This window comes from Protomyctophum bolini, assembly GCF_963924005.1.
Source record: "Protomyctophum bolini genome assembly, chromosome: 13".
Classification (NCBI taxonomy): Eukaryota; Metazoa; Chordata; class Actinopteri; order Myctophiformes; family Myctophidae; genus Protomyctophum; species Protomyctophum bolini.
In genome coordinates, this window is record NC_137874.1 from 28,818,680 (window position 1) to 28,837,216 (window position 18,537).

At 41.1% G+C, this 18,537-nt stretch overlaps 1 protein-coding gene across 1 annotated transcript in view; it reads right to left on the reverse strand.

Moving 5' to 3' along the window:
• Positions 1–18,537, reverse strand: part of gabra3 (gamma-aminobutyric acid type A receptor subunit alpha3) — a 118,409-nt gene that overhangs the window by 16,152 nt on the left and 83,720 nt on the right. The window contains exons 6-9 of the mRNA XM_080779353.1: positions 17,181–17,401; positions 11,178–11,260; positions 6,836–6,979; positions 1,906–2,058 (exon numbers count right to left, since the gene is read on the reverse strand). Coding sequence (XP_080635479.1) covers positions 1,906–2,058; positions 6,836–6,979; positions 11,178–11,260; positions 17,181–17,401 — 601 coding nt within the window. The remainder of the gene's footprint in view (positions 1–1,905; positions 2,059–6,835; positions 6,980–11,177; positions 11,261–17,180; positions 17,402–18,537) is intronic.

The following is an 18,537-nucleotide window of genomic DNA, read 5'->3' on the forward strand; positions in this document are numbered from 1 at the left end:
GGCAGATATTGTTTAGCCTGACAGCAGAGTGCCAGTGTAGTGACCTCGTTGGCATTCCAGCCTATCAACTGATGTCGTGTCGGTTTTAATAAGCATTTCAGAAAATCGATTGCATTTTCAATAGAAGTCAGTGTGATGACTGACAGATCATTAATTCCATGTTACTGTATTAAGTTAGCAGCAATGTTCTGCACACCCTTCATGATATCAGAGGAAGTGAGGATCCATTGGGGTTTCATTTGTATACTCTCTCTAATATCAAATAAACAGAAATTTAAGAGGAGTAGTAATGCTTATTCATTACTTCGTTGTACAATGCTATCGTTCTGCAAAACTAGATGCGACGGGTTGAGCTTGTTGATCTATTTCAGATGAAAAACAGTGTACTGAAATATCCGATGTATTAACATATAGTCTACTTCCTACTCAAGTCTAATTGTCTAATGCTTTACGTTTGATTTGGTCTGATGTGGTTAGACCTGTGGTTAGGGTGCATAATATTATGTCTGGGTTTTGCCAGAAAAAGGCAGGCAAGCCTTGGCTGGGCTGTAACATAGGTCTAGTAGGATTAGGAATATGTCTGTCACACATTTCTAAAAAACTCTTTTCAATAGTTGGGACCCAGACGTTATATCTTTTTTTTTAATATATTTTTTATCCCACGATTTTGTAACCCATTTTTCACCCCTGTGCCAATCATCTACTGTGATCCTGGGCTCTACACACCCTCCGCCAACCTGGGGAGAGCAACGGACTTAACTTATGCTCCCTTCATGCCTGAGTGTCCAAGTTGCTCCTTTACACCTGACAGGGGGGAGTTTCCCTGGTTGGACGTAGCGCGTGGAAGGAACACGTTATTCCAACCAGTTCCTTTCCCCTCCATCAGGCGCCCCGGCTGCCCAGGGGGAGGCAGTTTAGAGACCAGGATTACTGCATGTTTTTGTGAGGGTACCTACCCTAGGGGACACGGGGAGAACATGCAAACACAGAAAGGCCCTTTCGCCAACCCCGCCTTCGGGTATGGGCACTGATGACGCGGAGGAGGAAACACGCCGCCAGCACCCACAGTGCCCCGAGCGGGAATCGAACCCAGGACCTTCTAGCTGTGAGGCGACAGCACTACCAACTGTGCCCCCCCAGACGTTATATCTAATAGATTACTGCGAAACTACTATTGCCCTAACGTAAACAGGACACTTCCATGCCTTCTTTTGGCAGTATAAGCCGTTTTGCTAGCCAATTTTTTTATTGTGGATAAAAGTGAGACTGCTTGCCAAAATTAGCTGGAGTTCATTAAGTAATAACGGTCACAGTATGTCTTGGCTGGCTTAGTCAACACAAATCCATCCAAAAGCCCCTTCAAAAGTTTCATCATTCTCCCCCTCAAGGTGGACAGCCTCATCGTCCTTTCCAAGTTTCCTCTCACTAAGCTGAAAATGATTAGATGGTTTTATGGTGGGCAAGGTAATCACAGGTCGATCTTTATGATCCGAATACAAAAAACACACCCCCTCAGGGACCAATTGCGCCAAGCATTGCTGTAAAGAAAAGGTGGAATGTGTTTTTATACCCTAACCCAGTGGTTCACACGTTTTCAGCAATGACCCAAAATCATCCTTGTTGCGACCAATATAGTATTTATATTGCATTGCCATTCCTAAGGTGCTACACAATGTTTTTGTAATGTGTATTAATTCCTAATATGTCAGGGTTACACATCATTCAACTAACATTTGGATTTTTTTATTTAAAGGGCAAACTCACCAAAATGTTACCTTGACCAGCAAACAAAAACAGCTTTTCGAGTGCCTTTGGGCCATTTTCTCATGACCTACAGAATGATAATATTGGGGTTATAAGTCAGGGACCTTGCCCTTTTAAGTGCAGAGCTGTGAGGTGACTCACCAAATACAGTGCGTGCTGGAACTGATTCTCTGTTGAGCCAGAAGGAGACCTGAGACAATATGACAGTCATAATGCAGGGGAGGTACGTCTGAATCACAAAGTATCCAATTTTCCTTTTCAAATGGAAATACGTTGTCATCACTACATATTCCCCTGAGGGAGGAGAGAGAAAGAGAGAGAGAGAGAGAGAGAGAGAGAGAGAGAGAGAGAGAGAGAGAGAGGAGGAGAGAGAGAGAGAGGAGAGAGAGGATAATCAGTATCAGAACAGGCTGTTCTCAGTCATGAAACAATACACTTGAAATATTCAAAACTAGATTCATGGAAGTTAATACATAAACATTCATGATCACTGCATAACGCAGAGGTTGTGATGTGAGCTGTACCAGTATCACAGAATGTAAAAAAAACAATAATAATCTTACACCTTTTTCTGCAGGGATTTAAGACAAAGCAAGTTGAAATTTTGTACTACACGTTGAAATGAGTGAGCTGGAGTTGAGAAAGACAATATTATCTGTAGGGTTTGTACCTTATTTAGAGGTAAATAAGAATCACTTTCAGTTATTCCAGCACCTCACACATTCAGGACCATCCAACTTAAAAGCCACACGTACCTCCCTTGAGAAATTGCCTGCCTATTTTGTAAAATATGCTCAGAACGCCAGTTAAAGATGCAAGCACTTTCCCTGCACTGTTCAAGCAGATGTCAGACCTTCAGTTTTAAGCACCTGACTTCCAGCAAATCCTGTATCAGCCTAAATTAGTATTCCGGTACCAATCATTCCTTCTAATGCTTAAAGCTGCTATAAGCAATAATATGTCAAAAGTTTAATGACCTAGATTAGAAGCTTTGTCATTGGTCGATTTGCTTGTCTACTTCCTGATTGGCTAGTCATTTCGACTGTTTTTTTCCCCGACCAATGACAAAGCTTCTAGGAACATCTTTGAATGCAGATTGTGGCCCCTAGATGTGTCGCAAAGACTACATTTTTTTAGAGCATTTTACTTATTGCTGGCTGTCTGAATATATATATTTTTTAAAAGGACATAACATTTTTGACATATTATTGCTTATTGCTACTTTCATTTACGTTTTGTTGCACAACCACATCAAATGATGTATTGTCAGTCAACTGAAGACTGACTCCGCTTTGAGAAGCCAGGCAGGTCTCTCCACTCGTACCATTGTAATGGCAAAGCCCTGAGTATCCCCCGGGGATCAGCTGTCAATGCCATGGCTGGAACTCGGTGTAGCACAGCCAGGGCCCAGGAGCCAACGTGTCTGCCCCTATTCACCTAGAGCTCACTCTACACATCACCACAATGTTTGCTCCCCTGGATTGATTCCACAGTGCTTCTCGATATGCCTGCCAAAGACTGTTTGCGAGTGCCACTTTCAGGCTGCCGTCCACACGGCCCACCTTCAAGGTCTTTGGAAAGCACTGCACTATAGCACTAAGTACAATCATTCCACATATTCACCATCAATGGAATGCCAATCAGCATCCCTGGTGCTGTGATGCACAATAAAGCTCATCAATGGTAAATAAAATAATCTGCTGAAGCTCGACACGGCCCTTTCCTCTGTTATTCATGTTACGAGACAAGTAGAATCAATACATTGAGGGATACATTTAAACTAAATTTATTCTGTGCAGTTACAGTATTTATTTTGGTGAAACAATTTAACTTGGTGAACAAATTGACTGGGCATAATAGTGGTTGGTTCTGTGGCTCTGGACAACCGGATCTCTGTATCCGTCGTTCCTTGTCCCGACCATTTATATATAGAGATCGCTGATGTCATCAGTATGCAGTATGCCCATGTATGGGCCTTTTGTGCTGGCTGATTTGTTTGCGGCTGATGCTACGACGACACATTGAGATTAGAGATTAGAATGCGTAGGTAGCTGCATTGGGAACTCCCATGCCATCCCTATATATCCCTATATAATTATACAATTCTGCTGCTGTTTGTGTACAGCATGGAGATGGGGGCATTTGTGTTTCTTTCCCCATGGTAAAAGCTGCATTCATGGTCTGGAGAGGGAACCTACTGAAAGGGTGTGCACGTGCTTGTATAAAACAGTTTAAACTATCTATTATACATTGGAGAAGTGGTACCCAAAAGCTGTACCCAAAAGCTGTACCCAATACGTTGTACCCAGAAGAAACCCAAAGGCACAACAGCTACGTCGCTATTGCAACACCCACAACACCATCTTACACACTACACCCACACACACTCACACGGGCAGTGACGTCACACACTTACCCTTCGCAGTGTTCCAACGCTATCTCCTCATAAGGCGCCCGACGCCAACGCTGACCACCAGCCGCCAAACAATAGTCTTTGCACTGCCAAAATAATGCCTGCCTTCCACACTCACGCCGGCAATGCATTTGTTTAATACAAACATTCTCGCCCCAATCACCCACACCCCCGAGGCTTCCCTACACGGAACACTAACCACTGCTGCCTATGCTGTTGCCCCAACAGGGCCAGAAACAAGGCCTTTAAACCACGCTACTTACATACACTACAACTCGCTTACAATTCGCAAATCTGGCAACACTGCCCTGGCTCACACGTCACCAGCTCTGTTCTCTCCGTCTCTCGGCTCTCGACTTGCAGGAGAAGACAAAAACAAGGAAGAGCAATTCTCTGCTCGCGAGGGGAGCAATTGGATTTTGCTTATTCCTTCTAAATGTCTGTATTTAAAATATCACTGACACAGCGATTCCCTTACTTACATCAACATTGTTGTTTGTCAATAGTTGTTTTTTGCCGAAGTAAAACAATTAGACTGTTCGAATTGGCTTCTCATTGCATGCACACACACACACACGCACGCCTGTAAGCCACCCCCCCACACACACACACGTGTCCCACACACACACACACACACACACACACACACACACACACACAGGCGCGGTTACATACAGTTTCATTCATGCAAACACGGCACTTCTGCCGCGGAGTGCGTGGCGAAGTAACTCTGGGATTAGAGTGTCCCGCGAAGCGGGCGCAAAATTCTAGTACTGTACAAACTAATGTCACATTTTTGAGACAGAGAAATTATTTGGGAAAAATGTTCTATGCAGAACAATGATAATTAAATGAAGCTGCAATAAGCGATAACAGGGGCGTACAAAGTGACAGATGTGTTCCGCATGAGTCAATGCACTTCTGTAGGCTAAACAAGTTCCATGGATTTTGGCCAAATGAGGCAGCAGTTTTGCCTGTTCAAAGTGCCTGTTATCATTGCATAAACATATGACTCTGCATGTATTAGGGGCAGAAGTAAAATTTTCACAAATCGGCAATATTCATTGGGTCATAAAAGCTTCATCTTTTTCACAAAACTTATTTTATACTGGGCTTTTAGATATGTGTGTAACATCCATCAAAGCCGTAGTAGCTGTAGTACATTAATGACAAAGAGATGAAAGATGAATACATGAAACAGGATAATAGCTACCAGCTGTACCATGTTCAGGTGATGGCTGCTGATTATCTGGTTATTGATAGCATTTGGGCTTACCTTGCTGTTTGAGCACTCCACTTAAAAGGTAGGGTAAGTGATTTTCTTTGGATAAAATAAGTGTTAAAAAGCTCTTATTGCTCTATATTGTGGTAGTGTGTTTGTTCAGTAACCAGAGCCTCCATTTCTCTCCAGATTGTTATTTAACTGAAAATGCATTTTCAGGTCGGGATACCAATTTTATCCAATCAGGATAGAGAACTCGGTCAGGATACAGATTAAATGTGGAACTGTAAATGATGACAGAAAGAAATGGAACTGGAACACTATACAAATTAAGCTGATAAATGGCTACTTTCTCCTGATTGGCTGAAATGTTGTCACCTGACAATGTATGTTATGTTTATTACAGAGCTGTAGAGACAGGGAGACCCGTTACTGAACAAACATGCACTCTATAGCAATGATTACCATCAGAATATAGTGATTTAACCTTTTAACAAAGAGCAGGTCCTTGTTATAGGTGACAAAACAGTTTTAAGGTAAACCACACCAATGCAGCTCATTGAGTTGCAATGAGTTGCATTGGTGTGGTCTACCTTAAAAACCTGACCCTTTGGAGTGGTTTGGGCTTTAGGATGCCCAAAAAGAAAAGGCCATATCCTCTGGCTGTGCCCAGGAACATGGAAGAAACGGTGAGCTGATATTTTACAACCGTTGTTGCTGAAGGTTTCAGCAACAAGCGTTGGTAATGAGAAATTAAGATCAAATGAATGTCTAATCAAAAGTACAGGCTTGCATCTCTTCCATTAATGTTGTGCTTATTAATATTGACTCTGCACTATATTGGACGAACGAGAAAGGAAAGCTTCAACTCTATTTCACCTCCAGATATTCAGTTTGTGAAGCTGCTGATTTTTTTTTTTCAGAATATATTTTCTCTCCTGCAGATTCTAATAACATGAGGAGAATGCGATCAATGAGACCGCTGCCTGCTAAACCACGCCGCATCAATGAATTGACAAAAAGTCACAAGGCAAGGATATTTCAACAGAGCAAAGAGGAGAACATACTGTAAGTTTACTACCGTATGCAGATATCTCCATATGGGCATACCCATATATGTGCATTTACTGATGACATTAGGGATTTCCATACATGGTGTATAACAGCCGTATCGGTTATGCGACGTGCGAGGGCTGAAGTCGTTCAGCCCTAGGGCTCTAGTCATTAAAATGTTCAAGTTCAAGTTGTTTGTCTTCTTGTTGATGGAACAAACGGATTCTATTGCACCTTCATCAGATAAATAAAGTTGTGCTAATACTACAGATTGAATAAAATAAAATGTATAAAATGTTGCCGTGTTGCAGATGATTTGTGAATGTGATTGCGTATTGCAGCCTAGAGGAACCTTTGTGTGATCGGTGGGCAGCATACTGTACCTGTGCTGGAGCTGATGGTCTCTTTCCCAATGACATGCCCCAGTAAGTCATACTGGTTTAGTCTGGAGCCGTCGGGAGCCACAGCAACAGACTTCTCATCTCCCTGTGTCCACAGGTAAATCACCTCATTATTGGTGTAAGCATCTGGAAGCAGAGGTGTGTGAATTCATTATTACTATAATGATTTCACTAAATTATAGATCGTTAGTTAATTAGCAGTTCCCAACCTTTACTAGATCAGGGCACGTTTGAAAATCCTCAAAAGTGTTCGCGGTCCACCCGGAGTGGTAACAACCTTTATTGTTAATGGTATCAATCAAATCTTTAGTGTTTTGCCAATTAGTTGGGAGCCCACTTGCAACTTCCCATTTCTTATTTAACTGTTTTTTTGTTGGGGTTCTCAACATTTTCAACATTTTTTTTCAACATTTTCAGTCTTGTAGGAGTTGAGACACATGTTATTGTACATTTTCACAATTTGTGCCTTATATAATTTGACAATTTGGCCAATGATTGACCAGTTTTCATTGTATAGTTTGTTGATTAACATTGATGCAGTAATGGTCTTTTTTAAGGGTTTTTTAAAAAGGTATTTAAAAAAAAAATCAAACACCAAAATAAATACCCCACAGGTTGGGAACCACTGGATAGTCTATTTTTTATTTTTATTGTGTTTTTTGAGTGGTAAGAGTGCAATGGGTCTCAGTTGGGTTCTCACGTACAGTATACATATCAGGCTGGTCTATTTTTAGACTGTTCTGCAAAGAACTACAGGTTACCTTGTGAAATGTCAAGAGACATATAAGGGACAAAATCACCATTGACTTTTACAATGCTTTCACTGTGTCTAAAATATAGGACTTTCAAGGCAGCACAGCGGCACACGTCATAATGCACATCAAGTGCCACCCTTCTAGCACCAACAGGAAGTGTCACACTACACTGTAGTGACTATAGAGATTCAATAGTATAGAGAGTTAACACTTTATCTTTTCTGGAAGTTTAACTGTTTTCTATAAGATAGGTGTGATAAGGCATACATTATGGGATTGATGAGAAGTTATCTCCAGCTATCACTTGCCAGGCATTTTTTTTTCTTTCGTCTTCATGATGTTGCGAATATGGGTCATAAAGTTCTGGAACATATTATATAATTTGAATGCTCGGAATTCAGAGACAATTCGAGACAGAGAATACATTGTACAACTTGCTGTACCTTTTCTTATAAATAATGTCCCAGACTGCAGCAGTTCTGGGACATCCAGATGAAACAAAACATGAAGAAATTATAATAATAAATAACTTGTGTACAGAAATATTGGCATTGATTTGTTTTAATAAATATTAGCCCCAGACTAATTTTTCAAGACAAGATTATTCAATAGATTGAATACCTTTTTTCTTTCTTTTTCCCCTTCATAGGCTAAAACATGTGACTGCAGGTCGTCTAGTACCTACACCAGTAATGGTGCTGATACACATACAGTAGGTGGAGTGAAGCTTCCCATTCCTCCATTATTATGGAAGCATGCGGCAAATGATTGTTTGGGCAAACACCTCAAATTTCAAATAAGTCTTTCGCTTGAAGGGGGTGGATTTTGGGGCTATATAAAAAAATGTAAATGCGCAAATGGGGTATGTCAACACTTGCAGAAGAGGATTCTAATTAGAAAGCATTGAACTCGCTTTAGGCCTATATCGCTTTTGAACAGTTTGAGAAAAAAATTATAATAAGAAAAAAGAAACACGCAATGGGGAGTCAGTGGAGTGAACGGAGGGTGGGTGGCCAGGGTAGGTGTGATGTGGATACATCACACTCTCATTCTAGCAGGTCCTAGCAGCGCTGTTTTTGAAGCCTCTGCACTGTCTGCAGGACTAGTAGTCAACACGGTCAAAATGTAAATTCACCGGCGGCCAGTCATCACATCCAATACACAAAAGTCAGAGGGGACTCCCTTGTCCCTGTGCTTGGAAACGAAACCTAACCAGCCCCTGTCAACACACACGCCTATTTATTTAACAGACAGCATGATTGAAAGACAGCCTCTGGACAGCATAGAGGACTTGCAGCCCAATTGCCAACCAGGCAGTCTGTGTAGAATATTGTTGTATAGCCTAAAAGAACGTTGCGCACGCACACGTGCGCACGCACACACACACACACACACACACACACACACACACACACACACACACACACACACACACACACACACACACACACACACACACACACACACACACACACACACACACACACACACACACACACACACACACACACAGCAAAACATACTCTCTCCCCATGCCTTCGGCCTGGTGGAGACAATAATAATAATATAATACAGGCCCAGACGTTGGGTCAACCGTCTGGGCCCCTGGGCTGCTGAGCCAGCCTGACGGGTTCAACTCCCGATCCCGACAGCCTTAATTGCCGTGTGTCTTCCGACCCATCTTTCTCCCCATTTCCTGTCAGACTATTTTCATCCTATCAATAAAAAGCCCCAAAAAGCCAAAAAGATATTCTTAAAAAAAATAATACACTTAAAGTCTCGGACATCTTTTACAAAAATAGCAGGTTTTCTAGCTCACAACGCAGTGCGTTGTGATGTGTTGTGAACTTGTGAAGCAAGCAGCCATTTCTGTATTTAGTGTAGAGCTAGAAAACAGGAGGGACCCTATTATATGGGGAACTATAGCCAACTAAGGGTGTATATATATACTAGGGTTGAGGTTGTAAAAATGTGGTGCGGTTGAGTGGATGTCACGAGAGCAACAATGTATTCAGGGCTGTATACGCATTGCCGCACAATTATGGCAGAAGGACAAGCATTTGTATCCATCCAAAAAAAGGGTCCAACACATTTCAATTTACTTCAACATCTTTGTGATCCCTATGCAGATTTACGCACCCAAGTGAAATTAATATACAGTACATAAATTTAGCTACAACACTGGTTTATCTGAGGACACTTCCTATGCATATTTGTGTGTGGGTGCGTGCGTGGTATTCACGGTTCCACTTGATAAAAAATTACCCAAAACCCTTAAGGGTTTGGGCCTGCTGCATTTCATCATGGTCAATTGGGTCTGGGTCAGTTCATATTCTATTTCCTCAGGTCCCGGTTCCGTTTATCATTTTGTGTAAACCCTCAAGAGGATCAGAGAAGACCTGCACTTACTACTGATCAGGAGAGGACAAATCATAAAGTGCTGTTGAGCTGCGCATGCGCATCAGGCCAGCTGAATTGAGATAGCAGATCAAAGGTGCATGACCATGGATTCCGTTTTCAGCCAGATGAAAACATGCAATTTAATTTCATTGTCTCTGTACTGTGGGCTGCTATTAGCTGCAAGATTCCATTATGGAGCAGCCTATCACAGGCATCTACTGGTAGAACTAGCAATTATGAAGTAATTATTAGGTGTGTGTGTGTGTGTGTGTGTGTGTGTGTGTGTGTGTGTGTGTGTGTGTGTGTGTGTGTGTGTGTGTGTGCTGTTACATCACTGCACAGTGGGATATCAATGCTGATTTATATGACCTTATGCCCGGATTATTAGGTTTACCTGAAACGAAAAGATTGATTGATTGATTGATTGATTGATTGATTGATTGATTGTCTTGTTCACTCTGGTCTGGGTCAGATAAAATTGCTGTCAAATTACCTCAGGTAATTGTATCGATATACGTAATACCCAAGTGGATCAGAGAAGAGCCGCACTATCATGGATTCCTTCTTTATTGGGGTGACAACATCCAATTTAATGCAAATGTCTCTTATTGTAGGCTGCTACATAGCTGCTAGATTCCATTATGGAGTAGTAGTATAACAGGCATGTACAGGTAGAAAGGCATTAGGCGGCTTGTCATGTCCATATAATATACAGAACAATCAAAATATATAAAAAACAAAACAATGTCGGAGACTCAGAACCAGTGGGGTATTTTTACAGGTACATTAGGGGTTGAGGGATGTATTTTTACAGGTACATTAGGGGTTGAGGGATGTCATTTTGGACTTGTGAAGAGCTCTACAACTTAGACCCGTTTCAATGGTACAGCATCATGTACTTGTTGTCTCTTTAATGTCGGAGTCTATAATAGAGTCATCATCTGTCTGTCTCTCTCAGCATCACATTTCTTGTGCACACGGTCTGCCAGCAGGCCACAGAAGTACCTCCACTACTGTTTTTAAAAGGGTATGCCGGTATGTCACCGGTATGTCAAAGAAGACTGATAGTCATCTTTGACAGTCTGAGATCCACATTGGAGACACGCCATTCCCACGTGGAATCCACATGATTAGATTTTATTCTATTTTAATCATCTGCGTTTACTTACAGCTTCCAAACTTCAGAGGACAGGCGTGTGCATCCATTGGAAAATCCTCCAGGTGCATGGGGCACTCAGCGTGAATTGTTAGCCTGGAGAACAGACATATAGGAGAACAAGATAGATGGTGACATAAACACACCATGGCAAATGTCACATACGTAGCAAAACATTAACAGACAACAGCTTGTTCCCACACACACACACACACACACACACACACACACACACACACACACACACACACACACACACACACACACACACACACACACACACACACACACACACACACACACACACACACACACACACACACACACAACCTCTGAGACAGAATGTGCAGCACAGACCATCCCATAGTGAGCATACAAGGAGAATGAAGTTGATTCTTTTCCCCCTTTAAGATATGTTAGGAACTCTAAAAGGCCTGGGCTAGGACGGTTTGGTCTTCATATTGTATGTATACCTCTTCTTGCTCCTGGAGTTGGTTTGGTGTTGGCTTGAACAGATGTATTGCATTGCCAAACCAGATGGCTGTGGATAATGTGAAGATAGATTCAATAATGGCTATAGAGAACCAAACTTTTCTTTTGAGCAATGTGAATGAAATGTAACATGTATGAATGTGGAGTGCAGGTAATGCAGATTTATATTAGCTCTTTTCAATGTGCTCTCTAGTCAGATACACTACAGGAGGATTCAAAAGATGACTTATTGCTGGTCTCAAAAATGTTGACCTGACCCTTTCACATACAACATGAACCGACCAACAAGGCAGCTTCAAAACAGCTTTTGCCTCCTGTGTGAAAGCGGCTTATCATGTTTGGCTTTATGCTGTGTCAGAAATAGCTTTTAAAATGCCCTTGATAGCAACTTCCCTTGCCACATGCTATCTTTCCTTGCAAATGGAAAACCGACAGGACTTGTAATAAGCCATTGAAATTCAAATGTTATTCTTAGCCCTGGGAGTACTGCTGCCAAATAAAACTCTTGAGAGCCCAGACCGGGAAAAGATTGAACTTATATCACCTTTTCATTAGAAATAGCAAGAAAATGAATTTGGCAAGAACAATCTTATAAATCAGTGTTGATCTGACAGGAATTAGAACATTAATTAGAGTTATTAATTCTGAAGCTCATGAAGCTCAATTGGTTACATGGATAGATTCAATGATCAGAACAATTCAATTTAAAATAAATAAATAACTTTACAATAAGCTATTTATACAGAACATATGAAAAAACTATTGGTATCGCATATCAAAACAGAAATACTGTACAATACTACGAAAAAAACCAATACAGAGAAAAATAAATGGATCCAAAGGCATAGAGCAACTAGCAAGAATACTGTAGTTAAGACTATTAAACGATTAAACGATTTGAAAACATACAGTACATTTTATATTTTGTTTCAGAACTCATTTACTGCCGTTGAGGTCTTTGACGTCTTTTTCCCCCCAATGGCGCTTGCTGCCGTTGATGTCTTTGACACCTTTTTGGGGTTTTTGTTAATCCAGATAGCCTATTTTATATTTACCGTAGGTGTGCTGTCATGCTCATTTCTGCACGGCTGGATAGCCTATTTCAACCAATTGCTTGGTCAGAAGAACTGCCTATAGTAATACCAGTGAGACGCCCTGAGGGCGAGAAGCGATGTCGCCCTAAGGGCGAGGTTACGTGCACGCATCTGCCTGAGTGACGACAGACTGCTGGGCGAGCGCTGGTGCTTTGGCATGGGGGGGGTCAGATCAACATATGAAATGAATTCTGTACTGGCCAGTGGCCATATATGTATCTATCAAGCTTGTCTTGACTGTACAGGGTTTGATGAGGTCAGATCAACATAAGGAACATCAGAACAGGTCAGCTCCATATATGACATCTAAGGGTGGCAGCGGGGAAAGTGTCTTGAGTGTACAGGGTTTGATGAGGGCTCAGGTAGGGCCAGGCTTTGATGAGGGCCCAGGTAGGGCCAGGGTTTGATGAGGGCCCAGGTATGGCCAGGGTTTGATGAGGGCCCAGGTAGGTCCAGGCCTTAAGTTTCGGGCCTGTTGAGAACTCTAGTTTTTGCCGGCTGCCGGGCACGGCTGCAACCCTAGGCCCGTCTAGAGTTTGAATGGACAGGTATCCATCAAAAGGGAGACATCGACGAGGAAGGACGGGTGGGGGAGGATCAACATATGGAATGTCAGAACAGGTCAGCTCCATTATGGAGATGGAGCTGTGGCCCCATGATGTCATGAGGCGTGACCATATATGGAGGCGTGATGTCACGAGGCGTGACCATATATGGAGTTGTGATATGACATACGGAAATGTAGGTTATTTCATTCCACTTTTTTCTCCTTTTTTGGGCGACTCCTCTGTACAACCAGAGGGGGGCTCAAGTACCTCTGCCTTAGCTTACCCATCGCTAGACAACACTTGCTTCCGCTGTGGTCGGTCGATGAAATGTTTCAGATTGAGGTGATTGAGGTGGACGTCGGTGTTAGGAGCTCAATAGAAAACCTGCTCTACCTCACGGTTACTATATTGATTCTTCTGATGAAAACGAAAGTGTCCAGTGGCAGATCCATAATGGCCGATTACTACTTCCGGTTCACCGGGGTGAATTTCAAAATAAAACGCAGCCGCAGTGAGGACCATTTGAAGAGAGCATGCATGCCTGCCCTGCGCGGCAGTGAATGATTAAAGTAATGATGTACAATACACAAATATACATAACATAAATTATACATATACTCTAAATATTATTTTTCAAATGAGATTTGGTAGATGTGTAGAATGTATGTGCCCTCTTGGGTTGATTTCTCTCTCTCTCTCTCGCTCTCTCTCTCTCTCTCTGCTGGTGGAACAGATCTACAAGCTAACAATGTGTCATCATGCGATGCGTTAACTTTTTTCTAAATATTTCTAAAACATGTAAAAATAGTTAAACTAGCTAAACTATCTACATCGACACGTTGTTAGCTTGTAGATCGGCTATTTGTACTATTTTAAAATGTTTTAAAATAGTAAAAAATGGCAAATAAGTTTAGGGATAAGGGGTAAGGGGTGGCGCAAGATCTAGGGCCTGTTCTTTTTGCACTAAATAGTGCACTAAATAGTGCGCTTTTCCCCTATCTAGTTCATGGTGACTGGATTTGGTATCTCCCATTTTTGTTTACATCCCACCACAAATAGTATTTCACACGCATGCCGTCAGATCATCACCCCAAGTAGAAAACTGTGTCAACTCAGACATCCACTTCTGCTGGTATTTGAGCGACAAAGGGAATTAAAATGTATTTGATCATTATATCTGACGTAGCCCCACCCATTACTGTACTGAAAAGCAGTTGATAGGTGTGCTTCTTTTAGTGTGTGGTGCGGGACATTTACGCTTGTGTCATTCCATTGATCACAGTGGGTGTGGCAGACAGGAGGAGATCAAAAGAGATCTTTAGATTAACTAATGTTCTATGTCCACACATCCAAAATATTATTTTCTTTGTCCGGTCAAGTTTACAATGTTAGTTTTGATTACGTTTATTCGACCAATCTATTGTCTAACTATTTAGTGCACTATTTAGTGCAAAAAGAACAGGCCCTAGATCTTGCGCCACCCCTTACCCCTTATCCCTAAACTTATTTGCCATTTTTTACTATTTTAAAACATTTTAAAATAGTACAAATAGCCGATCTACAAGCTAACAACGTGTCGATGTAGATTGGCTAGTTTAACTATTTTTACATGTTTTAGAAATAGTTAGAAAAAAATTAACGCATCACATGATGACACATTGTTAGATTGTAGATCTGTTCCACCAGCAGAGAGAGAGAGAGAGAGCGAGAGAGAGAGAGAAATCACCCCAAGAGGGCACATACATTCTACACATCTACCAAATCTCATTTGAAAAAGAATATTTAGAGTATATGAAAACCTTTAAAAATATTTTACCATTTACACAGATGCTCCCAATTAAAGTAATTATCCTACATGTCAGTTACGCAAAAGTCACTGATCCATGCAGGGAGCAAGCATGCAGGTCTGTGCTCCTTAAAGTTCAAACCATAATGACGTGTAGTTTTGGATCTTCAGACTAACAGTTAGCCTATAACTTAATAGATCTTCAGACTAACAGTTAGCCTATGACTTCATAGATCTTCAGACTAACAGTTAGCCTATGACTTAATAGGCTGGATGCATTCTCAGTTCTCAAACCCTGGATACATTCTTCAAATGACTGGATCAGAGGCAGAGATAGAGAAAGAGCATGCCTGTGTTTGACCATGAGAGAGTGACTGATGGTGAGTGGAACTAAACAGAAACTGATTGTAACAGTAAGAATGAAACATTTATAAACCATAACCATTTACCATGCATCTCACATGAATTAATAACAATAAAGAAATCACATCAGCACCCCCCCCCCCTCCTATTTAAATAACGGCATTTACTTGAGTACAATTTTGAGGTACTTTACTTGAGTATTTTTCAATACTGTATACTACTACTCCACAAAAATATTGATAGCTTTAGTTACTTTGCAAATTTAGATTATTACAAAACGAAAACTGCTGTAGGCTTGTAGATCTGATTTTTCAGATACATTTTTACTTTTGTTCATAGTTAGATCTTAAATACAGTATGTTTACTTGTAACAGAGTATTTATACATTGTGGTACTAGCACTTTTACTTAAATCAGAGTTCTACCACAGCCGGCTCCTTGCCAGCTTGTCTGTCTATCAGTCAGACATGTTGCAGGTAGCTCTCTGGTTTGAGCTGTCTACCATGTTCAATTCCACAATTCATTATATAGGTTAGATCAAACAGTGAGCTCACAAAGCCATTCTTTATTTGAGTGTGCACGACTCATTCCCCTCTGTGTTCTTCTCACTTAGACCAGCAGCAGTAGAGCCGAGTGGGGAGACAGCATACTGTGCAGCGTTTCTCAACCCGTGGGTGAGATGGGGAGGTGTTCTGACAGACTCCTGAGGACTGGTCCAATGCCATTTAGTGGGTGGGCTTGACACAATAGAACTGGTGGGGTTTCTTGTTTTTGTTTCTTTTAAGGAAAGTGGGTGTTATTTCAGTTATTTAATTGCGAGTGAAAGTCGCCCACGCAGCAAATGTTTTGTCTCCCCCCATCAGCACACTTCTTGAACCATAAAACCGTTCATTTAATAACTGACCATAGTGCTGAATTGGGTGCAATCAGAAATGACTCATTCAGTATTAGACATACAGTATAAGCATCACTGATGGGGAATGCAAACTAGCATATACAGTATACCCATAGTAACAGTACGCTTTCAGTCCGATGCATACCTAGGCAAGTAATCATTTACTTCTTCTAATCTCTCTCTTGCACATTATATAATTACGGGTATCTCTATTCTCTAATGGGACTTTTTTCATTTTCTTAAAGTAAAACTAGCAGTACTGCAATGTAGAAATACTCAATGTTACAACTTATTTACAAGTAAACATTAAACAATTTCACTTTAGTTGAAGTACAAAAGTACAGGCATCAAAATAGTCCCATGTGAGTGGCATCCATTTTGTGTTATCCTGTGTACGGTATTCTTCTTTTGTTTTACTGTAGCCTAAATGTTTTACTGTAGTGGAGTGGGGTGATCAAACAAAATACGAGGTAAATTAATGTCTATAGTCTTTATTACGCAGCCTTTATTGTTTTCTCTTACTACTACAACACCAACACCTAAAGTAAAATTTCCCTTATAAAGTTCCATTGAATATTTCGCCCCTTATTTTAAAGTGGTTGAGTCCACACCGCAAATGTCAACTTTAACGATAACTGTAATGATAACGATAATGGCCAAGAAGGATGTGAACCATCCACATTGATGAACGTTAACGTTCTGTAATCATGTTGAATAGCGCTGGACACCCTGTCAATTTGGATGGATTTGGATTGGCTGATTTATACTGTACTTTATTGCACGTGCGACAGAATATAAATTAAACGTTAGTCGTAAAACATTTGCCAACTACAGCTCACCTCATTGTGTAGAGAAGAGTGCCATTGTCAACCAGACGTAGCAGCTTGTTAGGTGTGGTCATGTTGTGAGCTACTGATTTCTTCCCGTTGTGAAAGAAGGTGTCGGGGGTCCAAATCTTACTGGCAAGGAGGTTGTTAAGAGGAAGGACTTGCATGGGGCCGTCAAATTTCAGCCTTTCGTCCCTCCAACTTTGACGGAAGAAGACATCAATGGTATATTCCTGGGGGAAAGAAGGATATAATGAGTCTGTTGCTAAAGTAGATAAAGGGAATGTTAACGAAACCATTCAGATTGCTGTACAATATTCTACATACATACTTTTTTTTATTTAATACCATCATCACTTGTCTAGCAAAAAATAAATAAAACATCAAACAACCAAACACATCACAGAAATGTCTCTGTGTTAGTGCTGAACGGGTAGGGAGGGCACCGTTTTGATGTGAGAAGTATCCATGAGCACGTCACTTAACCCTTATTTGCACCCTGGGCGCTGTGGAAATAAAGCTATTAGTTAAGATGGTTAAATGCAGTGGAGGAATTGCTGGTATGTGTCATGTCAACAATTATTACTGGAAACGTGCATTGCTCACAGTGCAGGCTGAGGCTCCTCAACATGCCATTCCATTTTGGGGTTGGATATTGTGTTCTTCATCTGCATCATTTTTTGTAAGGAATACGCCCCTCACACTGAATTGTTTAAGCTAATTACAGGCTTAATAATAATAATAAATGTCTGCAAGAAACAGAGACCTTTGTAGTGAAATCACTTGACCCCTCCCACAAAATGTGGAATCCAATCATAGTCAATTGGAATGAAATATGAAAAATCACATGCATCCAGAGATAATGTATACTGTTTTCTATTAATTGAGTAGGAGCACAGTGTATTAAAAAGCAAAAATAGAGAACAATCTAGTTAGTAAAAAAATGGCCGTGATATATACAATTGCATTTTGATCCATGGATGTTTTTTATTTATTTTATTTTATGACCTACGGTTCAAGGCTTATAGGCCAAAGTGGAATGTTGGGTTAGGGGTGGAATGTTCTGTGGCCTACTGGGAGGGTGCATGAACAGTGTGACAGATTGGTCCAGCGGTGTCCAAGATTAGCTGCACAGTTGGAGAGACGGACACCCGGATAGGAGATCCCCATCTAAATGGCCTACATTAGGAATCAAATCGATTTGTAGTTGTACACATTCAGAGCTAACTCAACACTGGGAACTTTACAGTGAAGATTAGGGTACATAGTAATGGATATCAAACTGGGGGTCCTTGAAATAAAAAAAAGCTTGAGAATCATTGCTTTGGAGTATTGTACTGTACATGTTCAAGTCACTTCCATTTCATTT